Source organism: Anomaloglossus baeobatrachus, chromosome 2, assembly GCF_048569485.1.
Source record: "Anomaloglossus baeobatrachus isolate aAnoBae1 chromosome 2, aAnoBae1.hap1, whole genome shotgun sequence".
NCBI lineage: Eukaryota > Metazoa > Chordata > Amphibia > Anura > Aromobatidae > Anomaloglossus > Anomaloglossus baeobatrachus.
In genome coordinates, this window is record NC_134354.1 from 474,011,428 (window position 1) to 474,029,178 (window position 17,751).

The 17,751-nt window shown below is 47.2% G+C and overlaps 1 protein-coding gene across 1 annotated transcript in view; it reads left to right on the plus strand.

Moving 5' to 3' along the window:
• Nucleotides 1-11,395, plus strand: part of UBE2G1 (ubiquitin conjugating enzyme E2 G1) — a 55,109-nt gene extending 43,714 nt beyond the window's left edge. The window contains exons 5-6 of the mRNA XM_075334237.1: nucleotides 377-500; nucleotides 10,103-11,395. Of these exons, the coding sequence (XP_075190352.1) occupies nucleotides 377-463 (87 nt within the window). The 3' untranslated portion in view covers nucleotides 464-500; nucleotides 10,103-11,395. The remainder of the gene's footprint in view (nucleotides 1-376; nucleotides 501-10,102) is intronic.
• The last annotated feature ends 6,356 nt before the right edge of the window (nucleotides 11,396-17,751 follow it).

The following is a 17,751-nucleotide window of genomic DNA, read 5'->3' on the forward strand; positions in this document are numbered from 1 at the left end:
TCCTCTAGTGATAATCTGCAGTGATTTTATCAAAACTTCACTAAGCAGTCCAGTAAGTGAAACACTGCTGGAATCTGGATCTCTATATGCTGCTCTCAGATTAGGTGACAAAAACCTGGTGACAGATTCCCTTCAATCTATGGCAGTTGTGGATATACGATCTAATGAGGCCACTCCAGCATAGATGAATCCACCAAATATTTTACATGTCCTGGCCTCCACATGCTAGATTACTGCATTGCTATCAGTGACCCAATGCACATCTGTGATCAACAAAGGTATTTCTAGCAACATTATACAACTTTCTTGTTCGATTGTATTTCATTTCACTTATCTAAATATTTGCTGTGTTTTTGTTTCTTTCACCTCTTCATAGAAAGAGTGGAGGGAAGATCGTAATGGTGAATTTAAGAGGAAAGTCGCCCGCTGTGTAAGAAAAAGCCAAGAGACTGCTTTTGAGTGACATTTTATGCGGCAGCTTGTAGCTTCACAATTTCAGGGTAATTTCTCTTTTCCATTTTTTTTTTCACTTCCAGATATATTTATTTCATAATTGGTGATGGGTGAATAGTAACTATGTGTTCGGACAATGCTTACTGAATACAGAGTACTATTCTATTATTTGTCACTGCAAGGAAAATGCTCGCGTTCCCCATTTGACTTGCAGTAGGTTCGTTATTTGTGACAAATACTGGAATAGTGATTCATTGTGAATAATCCGAACAAAAATAGTTACTATCCGCCCATCACCATTTATAATGTTATTGGGCAGCATGGTTAGTACTGTTGCTTTGCAGCGCTGGGGTCCTGTGTTCAAATCCCATCAAGGACAACCTCAAGGAGTTTGTATGTTCTCCCCGTGTTTGTGTGGGTTTCCTCCGGGTACTGCGGTTTCTTCTAATACTCCTAAGACATACTGATAGGAAATTTAGATTATGAGCTCCAATGGAGACAGTGATGATGTCTGTAAAGTGCTGTTGAATATGATGGCACTATATTTATTTTACTCACTTATATAGCACTTTACAGACATGATTAATAAAGGTCCGTAAAGCCTCTGTTAGGAGTCTCGACACAGAAAATAGCCTGACATTCCTCCGGGAAGGGGCAGTGCACCTAGGATTTCACTGTGTTGAGCGCCTTTGCTGTCTGCCGGCAGTGTTTTCTCTGGCTGATCTCCCCGAGATCAGTGATTGTTTTGTTTTGTCTTGCTGGTCTGCTAGGCTTTGCTCCCACCTAGCCAGAATCCTACTCCACACTGATGAGAGGTAATACCCCAAAACAGCTGTCTGTGGATGGATACCTGGCCTTGGTATTTCCCTAGTCATATCTTTAATAGTGATGAGCGAGTACTAAAAAGCTCGGGTGCTCGAAGCTCGGGCCGAGCCTCCCAAGATACTCGTGTACTCGGCCCGAGCAACGAGCCCAATGTTATCCTATGGGAGACCCGAGTATTTTTGTGAAATGACCTCCCGGCAGCATGGAGAAACCCTAAAAATGGCACAAAAGTCTCAGAAGAGTGCTCAAATGACATGGCAACAGCATGGGGAAGACCCCTTGAAGCATTTATCACTCAAAAGTCACAGCTGTGAACAATTTTGTCCGCGTTTTACGCCATTTTTACGGACTCACCAGAAAACCTTCCAAAATGACCCCAAAATGATTTTTCATGGCAGAAATGTTAAGGGCACATACCCAATAGTGAGATAGAGCTGGTGTATGTTACTTTTTGAGATTAATACATGAAAGATTTTACGTGAAAACATTGTGTGGCACTCCGATGTCCCTGAGAAGAGACGTACATGAAGGCCTCTTGAGTCTAATGTGCCCATTTTGAGGAAGTGAGTCTTTGTAGTATTTTCCTTTGCCAGGGCAGTCCAAAATTGTGAGGTTCACCAATGTCCCTGGATAGAGACGTGCATGATGGCCTGTAAACCTGAAGTGCCCATTGTAAGGAAGTGGGTCTATTTCAGTATAGCCCTTTGCCAGGGCAGCCAAAAATTGGGAGGCTCCACATTGTCCCTGGATAGAGACGTGCATGATGGCCTGTAAACCTGAAGTGCCCATTGTAAGGAAGTGGGTCTATTTCAGTATAGCCCTTTGCCAGGGCAGCCAAAAATTGGGAGGCTCCACATTGTCCCTGGATAGAGACGTGCATGATGGCCTGTAAACCTGAAGTGCCCATTGTAAGGAAGTGGGTGTATTTCAGTATAGCCCTTTGCCAGGGCAGCCAAAAATTGGGAGGCTCCACATTGTCCCTGGGTAGAGACGTGCATGATGGCCTGTAAACCTGAAGTGCCCATTGTAAGGAAGTGGGTGTATTTCAGTATAGCCCTTAGGCAGGGCAGCCAAAAATTGGGAGGCTCCACATTGTCCCTGGGTAGAGACGTGCATGAGGGCCTCAAAACATTAAGTGTCCATTTTAAGGAAGTGGGTGTATTTCAGTATAGCCCTTAGGCAGGGCAGCCAAAAATTGGGAGGCTCCACGTTGTCCCTGGGTAGAGACGTGCATGAGGGCCTCAAAACATTGTTCCCATTGCAAAGGAGCGGGTCTCCTGTCGTTGTAATGTCCATTCTGCAAAGAATGGGCGAAAAAATTTACCACTGGGGGTATACCTGAAACAAAGACCTAACTATTGTAACGGTCATCATGATGGCGCATGAGGAGAAGGAGGAGCAGTCCAGCGATTATCCAAAGTCGAGAAGTGTACCCATGGGTGAGTGGAGGTACATGGCAAACTTTAAATTCCGCTCTCATTTGCTGGTGGTGTGGTGAAGTCTGGCCCAATCCAACCCTTGTTCATCTTTATCAGAGTCAGCCTGTCAGCATTTTCAGTTGACAGGCGGGTGCGTTTATCTGTAATGATTCCACCTGCGGCACTAAAAACACGCTCTGACAAAACGCTAGCAGCAGGGCAGGCCAGGACTTCCAAGGCGTAGAGAGCCAATTCATGCCACGTGTCCAGCTTGGATACCCAATAATTGTAAGGCACAGAGGAATGTCGGAGTACAGTTGTTCGATCTGCAAGGTACTCCTTCAGCATCTGGGCAAACTTAGGATTTCTTGTGGCACTACCCCGCACCTCAGGGGCTGTGGTACGTGAGGGGCTGAGAAAACTGTCCCACATCTTAAAGACTGTTCCCCTACCTCTGGCGGATTGGACTTGTGCCTCTCTCGGCTGTACGCCTCGGTTGTCCACTGATTCCTGACCTATGCCGCTAGCGTTTTGTGAGGGGAATGCTTTGCCTACTTCCGTGAGTATGGCCTTCCGAAACTGCTGCATTTTGGTTGACCTCTCCTCCACGGGAATAAGAGACAAAAAGTTCTCCTTGTAGCGTGGGTCTAACAGTGTTACCAACCAGTAATGATTGTCGGCCAAGATGTTCTTAACGCGAGGGTCACGAGACAGGCAGCTTACCATAAAGTCAGCCATGTGCGCCAGACTCTTAACAGCCAGGACTTCAGTAGCCTGACCAACAAGATGACTGAACATGCTGTCCTCCTCCTCCTCCTCCTCCTCATCTACCCTGTCCTCTGGCCAGCCACGCTGAATCGAGGATATGACTGGTGTGCATGTCATATCCTCAATTTGGCCGGAGAGTTGCTCCATGTCTTCATCCTCCTCCTCGTCATAGTCCTCCACTGCACGTTGTGATGAGACGAGGCTAGGCTGTGTGTTATCACCCACACCCACTACTGTTTCTTGCTGCAACTCATCGCGCTCCGCCTGCAATGCATCATGTTTGTTTTTCAGCAGGGACCGTTTTAGAAGGCAGAGTAGCGGTATGGTGACGCTAATAATGGCGTCATCACCACTCACCATCTTGGTGGAGTCCTCAAAGTTTTGGAGGATGGTACATAGGTCTGACATCCATCTCCACTCCTCAGGTGTTATGTGTGGAGTTTGACCCATTTCCCGACGGCTTAGGTGATGCAGGTACTCAACAACTGCCCTCTTCTGCTCACATATCCTGACCAACATGTGCAGAGTTGAATTCCAACGCGTGGGGACATCACACACCAGTCTGTGAGCCGGAAGATGCAAACGGCGCTGAAAGCCGGCAAGGCCGGCTGAAGCAGTAGGTGACTTTCGAAAATGTGCAGACAGGCGGCGAACTTTTACCAGCAGATCAGACAGCTCTGGGTATGACTTTATAAACCGCTGAACCACGAGGTTGAGCACATGGGCCACGCATGGAACATGTGTCAGCTGGCCTCGCCTCAAAGCCGCCACCAGGTTCCGGCCATTGTCACAAACGACCTTTCCTGGCTTTAGGTTCAGAGGTGTGAGCCAGTGATCTGCCTGCTGTTTCAGAGCTGTCCACAGCTCTTCTGCATTGTGGGGTTTGTCACCTATGCAGATTAGCTTCAGCACAGCCTGTTGCCGCTTCGCCGAGGCAGTGCTGCAGTGCTTCCAGCTTGTGACTGGTGTGGAGGGCACAGTGGATGAGGATGCGCAGGAGGAGGAGGAGGCTGAAGAGCATGACATTCCGGAGCTGTAGAGTGTGGGTGAAACACTGACTGAGGTAGGGCCTGCAAACCTTGGTGTGGGAAGGACGTGTTGCGTCCCTCGCTCAGACTGGGTCCCAGCTTCCACAATATTAACCCAGTGTGCCGTCAACGAGATGTAGCGGCCTTGCCCACAAGCACTTGTCCACGTGTCTGTGGTTAGGTGGACCTTGGGTGAAACAGCGTTGTTCAGGGCACGTGTGATGTTTTGTGACACGTGGTTATGCAACGCGGGGACGGCACACCGGGAGAAATAGTGGCGGCTGGGGACCGAGTAACGTGGGACAGCTGCCGCCATCAGGTCACGGAATGCTTCTGTCTCCACCAGCCTAAAAGGCAACATTTCCAGCGCAAGCAGTCGCGAAATGTTAGCATTTAGAACTGTGGCATGTGGGGTGTTGGCAGTGTATTTGCGCCTGCGTTCAAAGGTTTGCTGAATGGATAACTGAACGCTGCGCTGGGACAAGGACGTGCTTGATGATGGTGTTCTTTCTGCGTAGGCAACTGCAGGTGCAGGAGTGGAGGAGGCTTGTTCGCAGGCAGCATGGACAGAGGATTGGCTCGCATGCACAACCAGCGAAGACGTAGCAGTGACATCAGCAAGCACTGCTCCTCGACTCTGTTGTACTTCCCACAAAGTCGGGTGCTTGGCTGACATGTGCCTGATCATGCTGGTGGTGGTCAGGCTGCTAGTTTTGGTACCCCTGCTGATGCTGGCACGGCAGGTGTTGCAAATGGCCTTTTTTGAATCATCTGGATCCAACTTAAAAAACTGCCAGACTCGTGAAGACCTAACATTTGTACAGGCACCTTGTGTCGTCGTGTTGTTCCGGGGAACGGTTGCCTGACTTCTGCCTGGGGCCACCACCCTGCTTCTTACTGCCTGTTGTGATGCTACGCCTCCCTCCCCCTGTGCACTGCTGTCCTCGCTCTGCATATCCTCCTGCCAGGTTGGGTCAGTTACTGGATCATCCACCACGTCGTCTTCCTCTTCCGCACCCTGCTCCTCCTCCTGACTTGCTGACAATTGTGTCTCATCATCGTCCACCACTTGTTGAGACACGTTGCCAACTTCGTGAGAACGTGGCTGCTCAAATATTTGGCCATCTGTACAGACGATCTCCTCATGACCCACTTCAATATGAGCTGGCGAGAGGCCAGAATGTGTGAATGGAAACGTGAACAGCTCTTCCGAGTGTCCAAGTGTGGGATCATTAATGTCCGAGGAGGACGTGTACTCAGCCTGGTGGTAGGAAGGAGGATCAGGTTCAGAAATGTGCGGTGCAGTATCACGGCTACTGACACTTGACCGTGTGGAAGACAGAGTGTTTGTGGTGGTGCCAATCTGACTGGAAGCATTATCCGCTATCCAACTAACAACCTGTTGACACTGGTCTTGGTTCAAGAGCGGTGTACTGCTGCGGTCCCCAAGAATTTGGGACAGGACGTGCGAGCGACTAGATGTGGCCCTTTGTTGTGGCGAAATTAGAGCTTGCCCACGACCTCGGCCTCTGCCTGCACCACCATCACGTCCACTTCCTTGTTCCTTGCCAATGCCCTTGCGCATTTTGCAATGCTGTGCACTGCTGACGTGTATATTCACTACTTGTGCGTTATATCAAAGTTTCTGGAAATTGCACACAAGTGCACCTGTACGCTGCCACCGACAGGCACACACGTGCGGTTTTTAAATGCAAGCACGGACGCAATAATAACCTAACACAGGTTTTAGGAGCAAAAATTAAGAACTCTGACACTATCAGCCACTGCTGACTGACGTGTATTATACACTACACTTGTGCGTTATATAATAGTTTGGTAAACGCACACCAGTGCACCTGTACGCTGCCACCAACAGGCACACACGTGCGGTTTTAAAAACCAAGCACGGACGCAATAATAACCTAACACAGGTTTTAGGAGCAAAAATTAAGAACTCTGACACTATCAGCCACTGCTGACTGACGTGTATTATACACTACACTTGTGCGTTATATAATAGTTTGGTAAACGCACACCAGTGCACCTGTACGCTGCCACCAACAGGCACACACGTGCGGTTTTAAAAACCAAGCACGGACGCAATAATAACCTAACACAGGTTTTAGGAGCAAAAATTAAGAACTCTGACACTATCAGCCACTGCTGACTGACGTGTATTATACACTACACTTGTGCGTTATATAATAGTTTGGTAAACGCACACCAGTGCACCTGTACGCTGCCACCAACAGGCACACACGTGCGGTTTTAAAAACCAAGCACGGACGCAATAATAACCTAACAGGTTTTTTTGGGGAGCGACAATTACAGTACAGACAAGTCAGACACTATCTGGACTGTTTTACACTGTGTACACCAGCCCCAGATATGAAGGCTGGTATACGGTCACCACTACCCTGCCTGCCTGCCTGCCTGTATACTGCTACAATAGTCCTGACAAGGACTCTTTTGGTCACTAGCCTGTATTCAGACCTGGCTATACCCTGCCTGTATATAGCAACAATAGTCCTGAGAAGGACTCTGCTACTGTACGCCGACCTGGCTATACCCTGCCTGCCTGTATACAACTAGAATAGTCCTGAGAAGGACTTTTGGTCACACTGTTTGCAGCCCTGCAACTGAAAAAGCTATAAAGGGCCGCAAAGCTTTCCCTGAATCAGCGACACTCTCCCTACACTCACTGTCAGAATAGCTGTGAGCAGAGCACAGCGCGCCGGCCTATATAAAGGCTCGGTGACGCTGTGCAGGCCGGCCAATCACTGCAATTCCACAACTAACAGGGCTGTGGCATTGCAGTGGTCTGCCAGCCAATCCCTGCATGAGGGCTGGCTCTCAAAAGAGCGCCAACATGCAGAAATGAAGACCACGAGTAAAGCACGAGTATCGCGAGATTACTCGTTCCCCGCCGAGCAGCCCGAGTACAGCGATACTCGTGCGAGTACCGAGTAGTGACAAGCATGCTCGCTCATCACTAATCTTTAACACTAGAACTACTGGACTCGTGACACCTATATAGAAATACATGGTGCAAAGTAGTCAAAATGACTACCTCAGTAGTTCTAGTGTTAAACTTGTTAAAAGAGTTGGATATTGACTAAAAGGGCCACTTAATATGGTGGTCATAGTGGTCTCCTTAAAAAAAGCCACTCCTTGGCTATGTCCTTCCCAGAGGGATATGTGGCTAGTTTCTGATTTGCATACTTCCCAGGGAGCAATGCACCTAGGATTGCACTGTGTTAAGCGCCTTTGCTGGCTGCCGACAGGGTTTTCTCTGGCTGGTCTCCCCGAGATCAGTGATTGTTTTCTCTTACAGACATGATTGTCACTGTCCCTATTCCAGCTCACAATCTGATTTCCCTATCGGTATGTGTTTGGAGTGTGGGAGGAAACCAGAGTATCAGGAGGAAACCCACACAAATACGGGGAGAACATACAAACTCCTTGCAGATGTCCTTTCTGGGATTTCAACCCAGAACCCCAGCGCTGCAAGACTGCAGTGCTAACCATCCCATAGATTGTAAGCTTTCGAGCAGGGCCCTCATTCCTACTGTAGCTGTTAAATTTTGTACTATTTTGTTTTGTTTTTGTCTATACAACCCCCCACCGGATTGTAAAGTGCTGCGGAATATGTTGGCGCTATATAAACTTTATTATTATTATTTCATATACCGTATTTTTCGCTTTATAAGACGCACTTTTCCTCCCAAAAATTTGGGAGGAAAATGGGGGGTGCGTCTTATAAAGCGGTACCGGGGGGGGGGCGGTCGATCGGATGCCTGTGGCTGCATGCAAGCGGCCGGGTACCTGTGCTTACGTGCGGTGGCAGCCGGGTACCCGTGGCTGTGTGCGGGCGGCAGCCGGGTGCTGTGTGGGGTCGGCAGCCGGGTACCTGTGCTTGCGTGCAGTGGCAGCCGGGTACCCATGGCTGTGTGCGGGCAGCAGCCGGGTGCTGTGTGGGGTCGGCAGCCGGGCGCCCGTGCGGGCGGCAGCCGGCTGCCGCCCGCACACAGCCACTGGTACCCGGCTGCCACTGCACGCAAGCACAGGTACCCGGCGGCTTGCACGCAGGGTGGCCGGGCAGCCTGCTGGCTGCCACTCTGTGCGTGCGGGGCGGGCGGCTGTGCAGCAAGTTACCAGGTGTCCGCGGTCCCACTTTCAAATGATGGTGCCGGTGGATCTCTTGGATGAGAGCTCCATCTGCGCACGCGCTGCTCCGGGAGTTAGCGCGTGCGCAGATGGAGCCCTTGGATGAGAGCTCCATCTGCGCATGCGTCGCTCCGGGCGCCATTACTTGAACGGGACCGCGGACACACTGGGAAAACACCGCATCCGTCTGCTCCACCACTGAGCAGTCGCCGCTGCCACCACTGAGCAGTCGCCGCTGCCACCACTGAGCAGTCGCCGCCGCTGCCACCACTGAGCAGTCGCCGCCGCTGCCACCACTGAGCAGTCGCCGCCGCTGCCACCACTGAGCAGTCGCCGCCGCTGCCACCACTGAGCAGTCGCCGCCGCTGCCACCACTGAGCAGTCGCCGCCGCTGCCACCACTGAGCAGTCGCCGCCGCTGCCACCACTGAGCAGTCGCCGCCGCTGCCACCACTGAGCAGTCGCCGCCGCTGCCACCACTGAGCAGTCGCCGCCGCTGCCACCACTGAGCAGTCGCCGCCGCTGCCACCACTGAGCAGTCGCCGCCGCTGCCACCACTGAGCAGTCGCCGCCGCTGCCACCACTGAGCAGTCGCCGCCGCTGCCACCACTGAGCAGTCGCCGCCGCTGCCACCACTGAGCAGTCGCCGCCGCTGCCACCACTGAGCAGTCGCCGCCGCTGCCACCACTGAGCAGTCGTTGCCGCTGCCACCACTGAGCAGTCGTTGCCGCTGCCACCACTGAGCAGTCGCCGCCGCCACCACTGAGCGGCCGCCGCCGCTGCCACCACCACCACCACTGAGCAGTCCCCGCCGCTGCCACCACTGAGCAGTCCCCGGGACCGCGGACACTCACTGCACCGGCCTGCTGCACGGCTCATCCACCGCCGCTGCTGCCGCCACCACGGACCCCACGGCTCCTGCCACCACGGACCCCGCTGACACTGACCCACCGCGCCTGCCAGCACAACCTGTGCCTCCTGTGACCCCGCTTCACCACCACTGCTGCCCCCCTCCGGTAAGAGAACACCGGAGTATAAGACGGACCCCATTTTTCTTTTTTTTTACCTTTTTTTTATGTCTAAATTTGGGGGTGCGTCTTATAATCTGGTGCGTCTTATAAAGCGAAAAATACGGTATATGCATGCAAAGAATATAAGTTAGTGTTTTGGGAGATGTTAAATATAGCATTGCTTTGAGACTAGTAATAAAAAGTGATGCCAAATCTTTTCCCCCGTGATGAGTAATTTAATCTTCCATATCTCTAGTTTCGAGAAGCTTCAGAAACATTGACTCCTATATGTATGAATGATACTGGCCGTTGACAGGACATTTAATGTCCTTCTACTGCATCTTATGACTTGACAATGAAAGTAAATTACAGTTCACCCAAGTTCATATGTAGTATATTGTACATATGGTAATATATTCTTTCTTCCCTCGCAGGTCTCCATTTGAGAAACAAGGCACTGTTTTTCCTGCACTCTACCCACCTTTTGCTGGACTTTTTGTTGTAATTAGTTGGCAAACACTGGCTGGCACCGGGGTTGCAATAAAACATGCCAGTTATCAATGCTGACAAGAGCCTACAAAGTGCCAACTTGAAGGTGATTTTCGCATTTCAAAAATCTAAAGAACTGCTTTAAACTTCAGGAAGAATTGTACAGACCTGTACATAGCACAACATGATCCGGATAATATATATAATGTTCATGTACATCCATAAATACACATTGTACCAAATAATGCTTTCTTTTTAGGAAAACAATTATGTAACGTCTGAAAATGCAAACCGAGCAAGAAATGAAGGAAGAGTGTTTGTACTTGGGGTTTGCCAGTCATCCGTCATCTGTTCAGCCCGTGGGCCAGATTTTTTTTATCTTTTCCCCCCTCCTTCCACTTCTAGTTTGTCATAGGGAGTCTGACAGTTTTCAGGCAGTGCAGGGTTGTTCTTCTCTCCTGGCGAGTGCTAATGAAGTCCTACAAATGTATCTTCCTTCTGCTCTCAAAACTGAACCAGTCCTTACTATGCAGAAAAGTACTTTAGTGGTATTGTGGGTAAAACCGTAAGTGTTGATTTTAACTTTCCGTACAAAAGGATTTTAGAATTCCCTCTCCTCCAAACCTTCCCGTCCTTAGTCTTTTGACCTCGCCTGCTTTATAACTTTTTTTTTTCTTATCCCTCCAGAATATTTGGTCACTGCAGGAGTTTGGTTATCTTTTTTGTGATAATCCATATTTAACCCCTAAGGGAGTATGGTAATTAAACTTCTGAAGTGCCTTATGTCCCAACAAATGTTATGTACCCCCCTGATTCTACTGAGTTGATGTAAACACATGCTGCTCGTCCTGGCTGTTCTAAAACTTGCTCCTAAGGCCCTGCTGCTTTTAATGAAGCAACCAGTGAATTAGTAATTTCCATTTCCTGTACAATACTTTTCCTTAATTGCCTAATCTTGAACTTGAAAGAAGGAAAGCATGCATACGTGTCAGTTTATTAAATAATCTTCAGGGTTTGACATAATGTTGCATTTTCTCTTTTTCTTTTAACTTTTTTTTTTTTTTTCTCACTGTGTCTTTCTCATTCTCCACTCTCCTATCATTCGTTCTCCTTTTCAGCAGTTTTTCCTCACCCATTGTACAAAGAAAATTGCGATGTATATTTTCATGTAATTTGATTTTGGAATTCTGTCACCTACTGTAGTGCGTTCTTCCAAAATATAATTTTTTTTCCAATAAGTCCTTATTGTCTATGTGGATGTGTTATTCTTACACTGGAGATTTATACAAATGTCTTAAATCAATGCTCATTTGCTAATCGCTTTGAATTGGGGCCATAGTCTTAATAACAAAGTAAGGGACTGGAGTAAGATTCGAGCGGAAGCAACGCAGAGTGTAATGTTTTTTTGTAGCGTGGAAAAAACGCAGTGCACAGGATTCCATCGGCATCTGTCCTTGGTTAAAATGGAAGCCTATGGGCGCCTGAATCCATCCAGTCCGTCAAAGTACGGATTCCGGTGACGGTTCCGTATTTTAGAAACGGAGCATGCTCAGATGTTTCCTTCCTGGTTAGAAAATATCTCTCTCTCTCGGTCTCGCTCTCTGTCGGTGTGTCTCGGTCTCTCTCCAATCACCGGGACTCTATCCGGCACATCCCGAATTGACCTGGTGTGGTGGCAATCGGGGTAATAAGGAGTTAATGGCAGCCCACAGCTGCCAATAAGTCCTAGGTTAATCATGGCAGGCGTCTGTGAGCCCCCCTCTATCATTAATCTGTAGTGAAAGTAAATAAACACAAACACTGAAAAATCCTTTTTGAAATAAAAGACATAAAAACTCCCTCTTTCACCACTTTATTAATCCCCAAATACCCCTCCAAGTCCGGCGTAATCCACACGAGTACCAACGACTTTCAGTTTTGCTACACCGGAAGCTGACAGGAGCGGCTGTGGAGAACGATCGCTCACGGTGACCTCCATGGAGCAACTGAAGTGAGTTGCGCTGTCAGCGGTGACGTCACTCGGGTAACCCGCGGCCACCACTGGATCCGCCAACTGTGACAGCAAGTCGCCCGAATGACTGAAGTGAGCCACGCGATCTTACTCAGGTGGTTTGCGGTCTTGGGTGGAGGACTCCAGCTGTCCGCAGGTAACCTGAGTGACTGCACTGCTGAAAGTGCGGCTCACTTCAGTCACTCAGGGGATTTGCGGTCACCGGTGAGTCCTTCACCGGTGACCTCAAATCAGGCCGCGGCACACAGAGCCGCACAATGACAATGAAGTCAGGTGAAGTTCATCCGAGTTTATTCTGATCGTGCGGCTCTGTCTCTCAGCCAGCCATGGTCTATGGGGATGTAGCAGAGCCGAGTGGGACCGCACTGCCAAAAATGCTGGATTCTGGTACAAACTGCTACAACGGATCAGTTTTTGTTTGGTTTTTTTTTCTTGTTTTTTTTTTTTTTATAACTGATCAGTCTCATCAGTTGTACCACAATCTCCAACATATCCGTCACATCATTCACAAAACTGATTGTGACTGATGCAAAACAACGGAAGTGTGAAAGCAGCCTAAGACGCATGCGACTCTTAAAGCAAACCACTCCAGCATTTTGTTTTTCTCTCTGCTGGAGTGGTGTTTCTAATCTAAGGTCTCTACATTTATTCTTATACTTACCCGCCACCATCTTTACCTTCTATTGCCAAGCTCTCGTTGGTCTCCATCAGTTTCCATCAGATCTCTCCAGTGTTTGCTAGAGCGTCCTGGGGGTCACTTTTCAATGTAAGTCTGAGAGCCTCCATCTGGCTCTCGTAGATTTGGACTAAGCACTTGTGTTTGTCGAGAAGATCACTGATCTTGATGAATCAAGGCTTATATGTGATGTCAAAATGCTACAGTTTTTATTAATGCTGATAAAAGGTGTAATATCTTCAGAAAGTTCATGAGCTAAATTTAAAGATTAGCTTAATATCCTATATGTCAAAACAGAAAATCGTACCTGATTTCTTCATTTAAAAAAAGTTTGTGCTAGTAGGTGTACCATATTGTGAACTGATGGACTTGGAAGAGCATACAAAAGAAAAATTGTTTGCAGCACCTTCGGTAGAATCCTTTCTTTAAGGAAGGGATGCAAGTTGGTTCGAAGGGATCCACTTGGCATCTATGGTATATCCAAAATTACAGACCGCATTCAATCGGGTGTATTCCATATCTGTATTCAGTATACTATGATATTATAAAGATATGGAATACACCCGATGCGATGCTGTCCGTCATTTTGGAGTTGGAAGAGCAGTCTACATCTTCCAGGCTTGATGGTGTTCAGGTAGAGAAAAGCTATACCTGAATTCACTGAAGATATCACATTGTTCAAATTAACAATATGCTCCAAGCAACTCTTTACAAATGCCCCAGGGGTTTGTCCAGTGTAAGTGAACTGCAGATGCAGGACATTTTGTTGAAAAATGTCTAGAAATGACTACAAAGTACAGCGCTCATCGCTATAATAGGGAGAACACATACTGGAGCAGCAATCCGATCTACTCCAAAGAACCAAGCCGTTTCCTGCAAACATTTTAGAAAGTCTGTTCTATTTCTAGAATAGGATACATTTGCTTTTGGAACCCTTAAGGTCTCCATACACTTGAAAGTAACGTCAGCCAGATCAACTTACATCAACAGGTTTTACAGACTAAGGCTATGTGCCCACGGGACTATACCCGCGGATTTATCTGGATTTTCTAGATAAATCCGCAGGTTTTAGCAAGACCAGACACTCCCCATATTATCCTATGGGATATGGGGAGTGCTGTGTCCATGCTCCGGTATGTGCGGCTGCGGATGTCCTGCAGCCGCTCGTAACTGCATGACAATTATTCCTGTGGAAATACCTGCGGAAGTCCCGGCCTCTAAGTCGCACGAATTTCCTCAGGTTTACCGCAGATATTTTCGCTGGAATCCCACAGCGATGGATAGCTGCGGATTCTGGGGAGCTGCTGCGGGAAACCTGCGGACACATACCTGTGGATATATCCGCGGGTACATTGTCCCGTGGGCACATAGCCTAATAATTGCTAATAGATGTTGGGGGATACGATTGTGGTTTCCTTAAGGGGTTCTGTTGTTTGTTAGTTTTTGTTTTTTTTTTTTCTTTTTGGGATGGAAGCAGTCTGAAGCGTCTACAAAAGTATCTGCTAATGAAAAAAAATGCCCATTACTTAATATTACAAAACTATCTTTTTCAAATTTGGCTCCAGTCCCTAAATATATATGATTGAAGAAAACCTGTCATCATGATTTAGCATGTTAAAGTAAAAGCTCGGACTTAATGGAACTGTTGTATTAATTAAATATCTTTGGTGAAGAAATTAACATACTGGCTAATCTAATCTACATTGAAAGCTTTTTGCACATTGGAGGTGGGACTGTAAGGCTATGTCCGCATGTTGCTTTTTACCTGCTTTTTACCTGCTTTTTTGCTGCTTTTTCAACTGCAGCGTTTAATGGCAAAATGGTTGTGTTCTGTTTTTCAAGCATAGTCTATGGGAATTTGGTTTTCTTGTCCGCACTATGCAGTTCAAACTGCAGCCTTTTTGTTGCAGAACTTTGGTCAAAAACTCAGCTTTGCAGTGCAAAACCCAAATGGCAAAAACAATTGACATGTCAATTGTTTTTGCCATTTGGGTTTTGCACTACAAAGCTGAGTTTTTGACCAAAGTTCTGCAACAAAAAGGCTGCAGTTTGAACTGCATAGTGCGGACAAGAAAACCAAATTCCCATAGACTTTGCTTGAAAAGCAGAACACAACCATTTTGGCATTAAACGCTGCAGTTGAAAAAGCAGCAAAAAAGCAGGTAAAAAGCAACGTGCGGACATAGCCTTACAAACACCAGAGGCCAAAGAGCTTTGTATGTGCCTCCTTTAGGCTACATGCACACGCTGCATTTTTTGCTGCAGTTTTGTTGTCAGAACTTTGACATTTGACTTCCCAGCAAAGTCTATCAGAAGTCAGATTTGTCATGCGCACATTGCAGTTTATTTGTCAGCGTTTTATTTGTCAAAAGTTTGTGACAAAAAAAATGCAGCATGTTCATTCTTCCTGCGTTTTTGTCAACATTTGTCACAAAAACGCACCTACAAGTACAAGCATTTTTTTTGTGACATTTCCAGGCTCTCTCTGACAAGGTGCAGTTTTGGCTGCAGTTTGTGAACACAAAAAGATGCAGCGTGCGCATGTAGCCTTATTAAAAAAAAAAAAAGTTCATGATGGGGCTGTTCCTGCCATAGGCAGCACTTGTTCAGATTTATCTCCCAGCAGTCTTCAGTAAAATGTCATTTAAAATAGCAAGTTTATAACATTGAAAAAAAATCCTCAAATTCTTATGTTGCATGCACATATATGTATGTGTATATACTGTAGGTATAGATATACAGTGGGTACAGAAAGTATTCAGACCACTTTAAACTTTTCACTTTGTTTCATTGCAACCATTTGGTAAATTTAAAAAGGTTCGGTTTTTTTCTTATTAATGTACATTTTGCATCTCATCTTGACAAAAAAAAACCAAATATAGACATTTTTGGAAATTTATTAAATAAGAAACGGAAATCACATGATCATAAGTAGTCCTACCCTTTGCTCAGACTCTCATATTTAAGTCACATGCTGTCCATTTCCTTGTGATCCTCCTTGAGATGGTGCTACTCCTTCATTGGAGTCCAGCGGTGTTTAATTAAACTGATAGGACTTGATTTGGAAAGGCACACAAATGTCTATATAAAACCTCCCAGTGCATGTCAGACCAAATGAGAAGCATGAAGTCAAAGGAACTGCCCAAGGAGCTCATAGACAGAATTGCGGCAAGGCACAGATCTGGCCAAGGTTACAAAAGGATTTCTGCAGTACTCAATGTTTCTAACAGTGGCCTCCATAATCCTTAAATGGCAGAAGTTTGGGACCACCAGAACTCTTCCTAGACCTGGCCGTCCAGCCAACCTGCACAATTGTGGGAGAAGAGCCTTGGTGAGAGAGGTAAAGAAGAACCCCAAGATCACTGTGGCTGAGCTCCAGAGATGCAGTAGGGAGATGGGAAAAGTTCCACAAAGTGAACTATTACTGCAGCCCTCCACCAATCGGGCCTTTATAGCAGACTGGTTCAACGGAAGCCTTTCCTCAGTGCAAGACGTATGAAAGCCCGCATAGTTTGCAAAAAAACACATGAAGGACTCCTAGACTATGAGAAATAAGATTCTCTGGTCTGATGAGATGAAGATAGAATTTTTTGGTGATAATCCTAAGCGATATGTGTGGAGAAAACCAGGCACTGCTAATTACCGGCCCAATACAATCCCAACAGTGAAACATGGTGGTGGCAGCATCAGGCTTTGGGGATGTCTTTCAGGTGCAGGGACAGGACAACTGGTTGCAATTGAAGGAAAGATAAATGCAGCCAAGTACAGAGAGATACTGGAAGAAAACCTCCTGCCACTGTTCGCCGTCCCCCAGTCTTGATTTGCATGGATGACGATGGCCCCGTCATCCTCCACGCTGATGCCGAAGTCTCGCTCAGGCGCAGTTAGCAGAGGCCACTATCGCGGGCCTGAGCAGAAACTATCGCTCTCTCGCGCCGGTGATGTATTTGCGCAGGCTCGAGATTATGGGCGGGTACTAGGATGACGCTAATGACCTCATGCACAGCGCCGCCCATAATCTCGAGCCTGTGCAAATACATCACCGGCGCGAGAGAGGGATAGTTTCTGCTCAGGCCCGCGATAGTGGCCTTTGCTGCCTGCGCTAGACTTCGGCATCAGCGTGGAGGATGACTGGGCCATCGTCATCCATGCAAATCAAGACTGGGGGACAGCGAACAGCGGCAGGAGGGGGGACAGAAGGCGAAATAGAACCCGCCCATCTGGCCAACCAAACTAATTTACATACAAAAAGGTAGTAATTTATAAAGTTGTTTTTGAGGTTTGAAAAGGGGGCCAGCAACAAGGTGCACCTTCATAGAATGCAGCCCAGGAGCTGCAGTAGGTGATATTTTTGGTTTAATAGGGAAAAATCTGTTGCAAGGTTCCCTTTAAGTGAAAATTCTCCTAAATGTTAGGAAATGTGCCTGTGAGCATGTGCAATAGTAACCGCCCTCTTCCTTGAGATGCAGGAAGATGTGCTTTACTTACCTCAGCCTCTCTGGTATCTCCAGTAGTGTAAGAAGAGGCTGCTCACACTGCTGTACAAGCGGTCTCGCTGAACAACAGTATAAGCATCTCCAGGGTACCGCAAAAGAGCTCTCTTATGCCCATGCTCCCAGACATCAGCCCTTGCATTCTAGGACAGGTTTCTGTCTGTGTAACAAGGAGACTGTCATTTTAATTTTATAGTGATTAAGTCTCTAAAAATAAAATTCCTATGCACATTTAATTAACAAATCCCTATTTTATTATTTATTTTATGACTTCTTTTGTTTCTATTCTAGGACAACCCCTTTTAAGTTCATTCCTCAAAGACTTTAAAGGGAATCTGTCAGGTAATTTTTGCATACATTTTTCCAGGGCTTATAGCAACACAATGGGGCAACGTGCAGCAATAAAAGTTACAT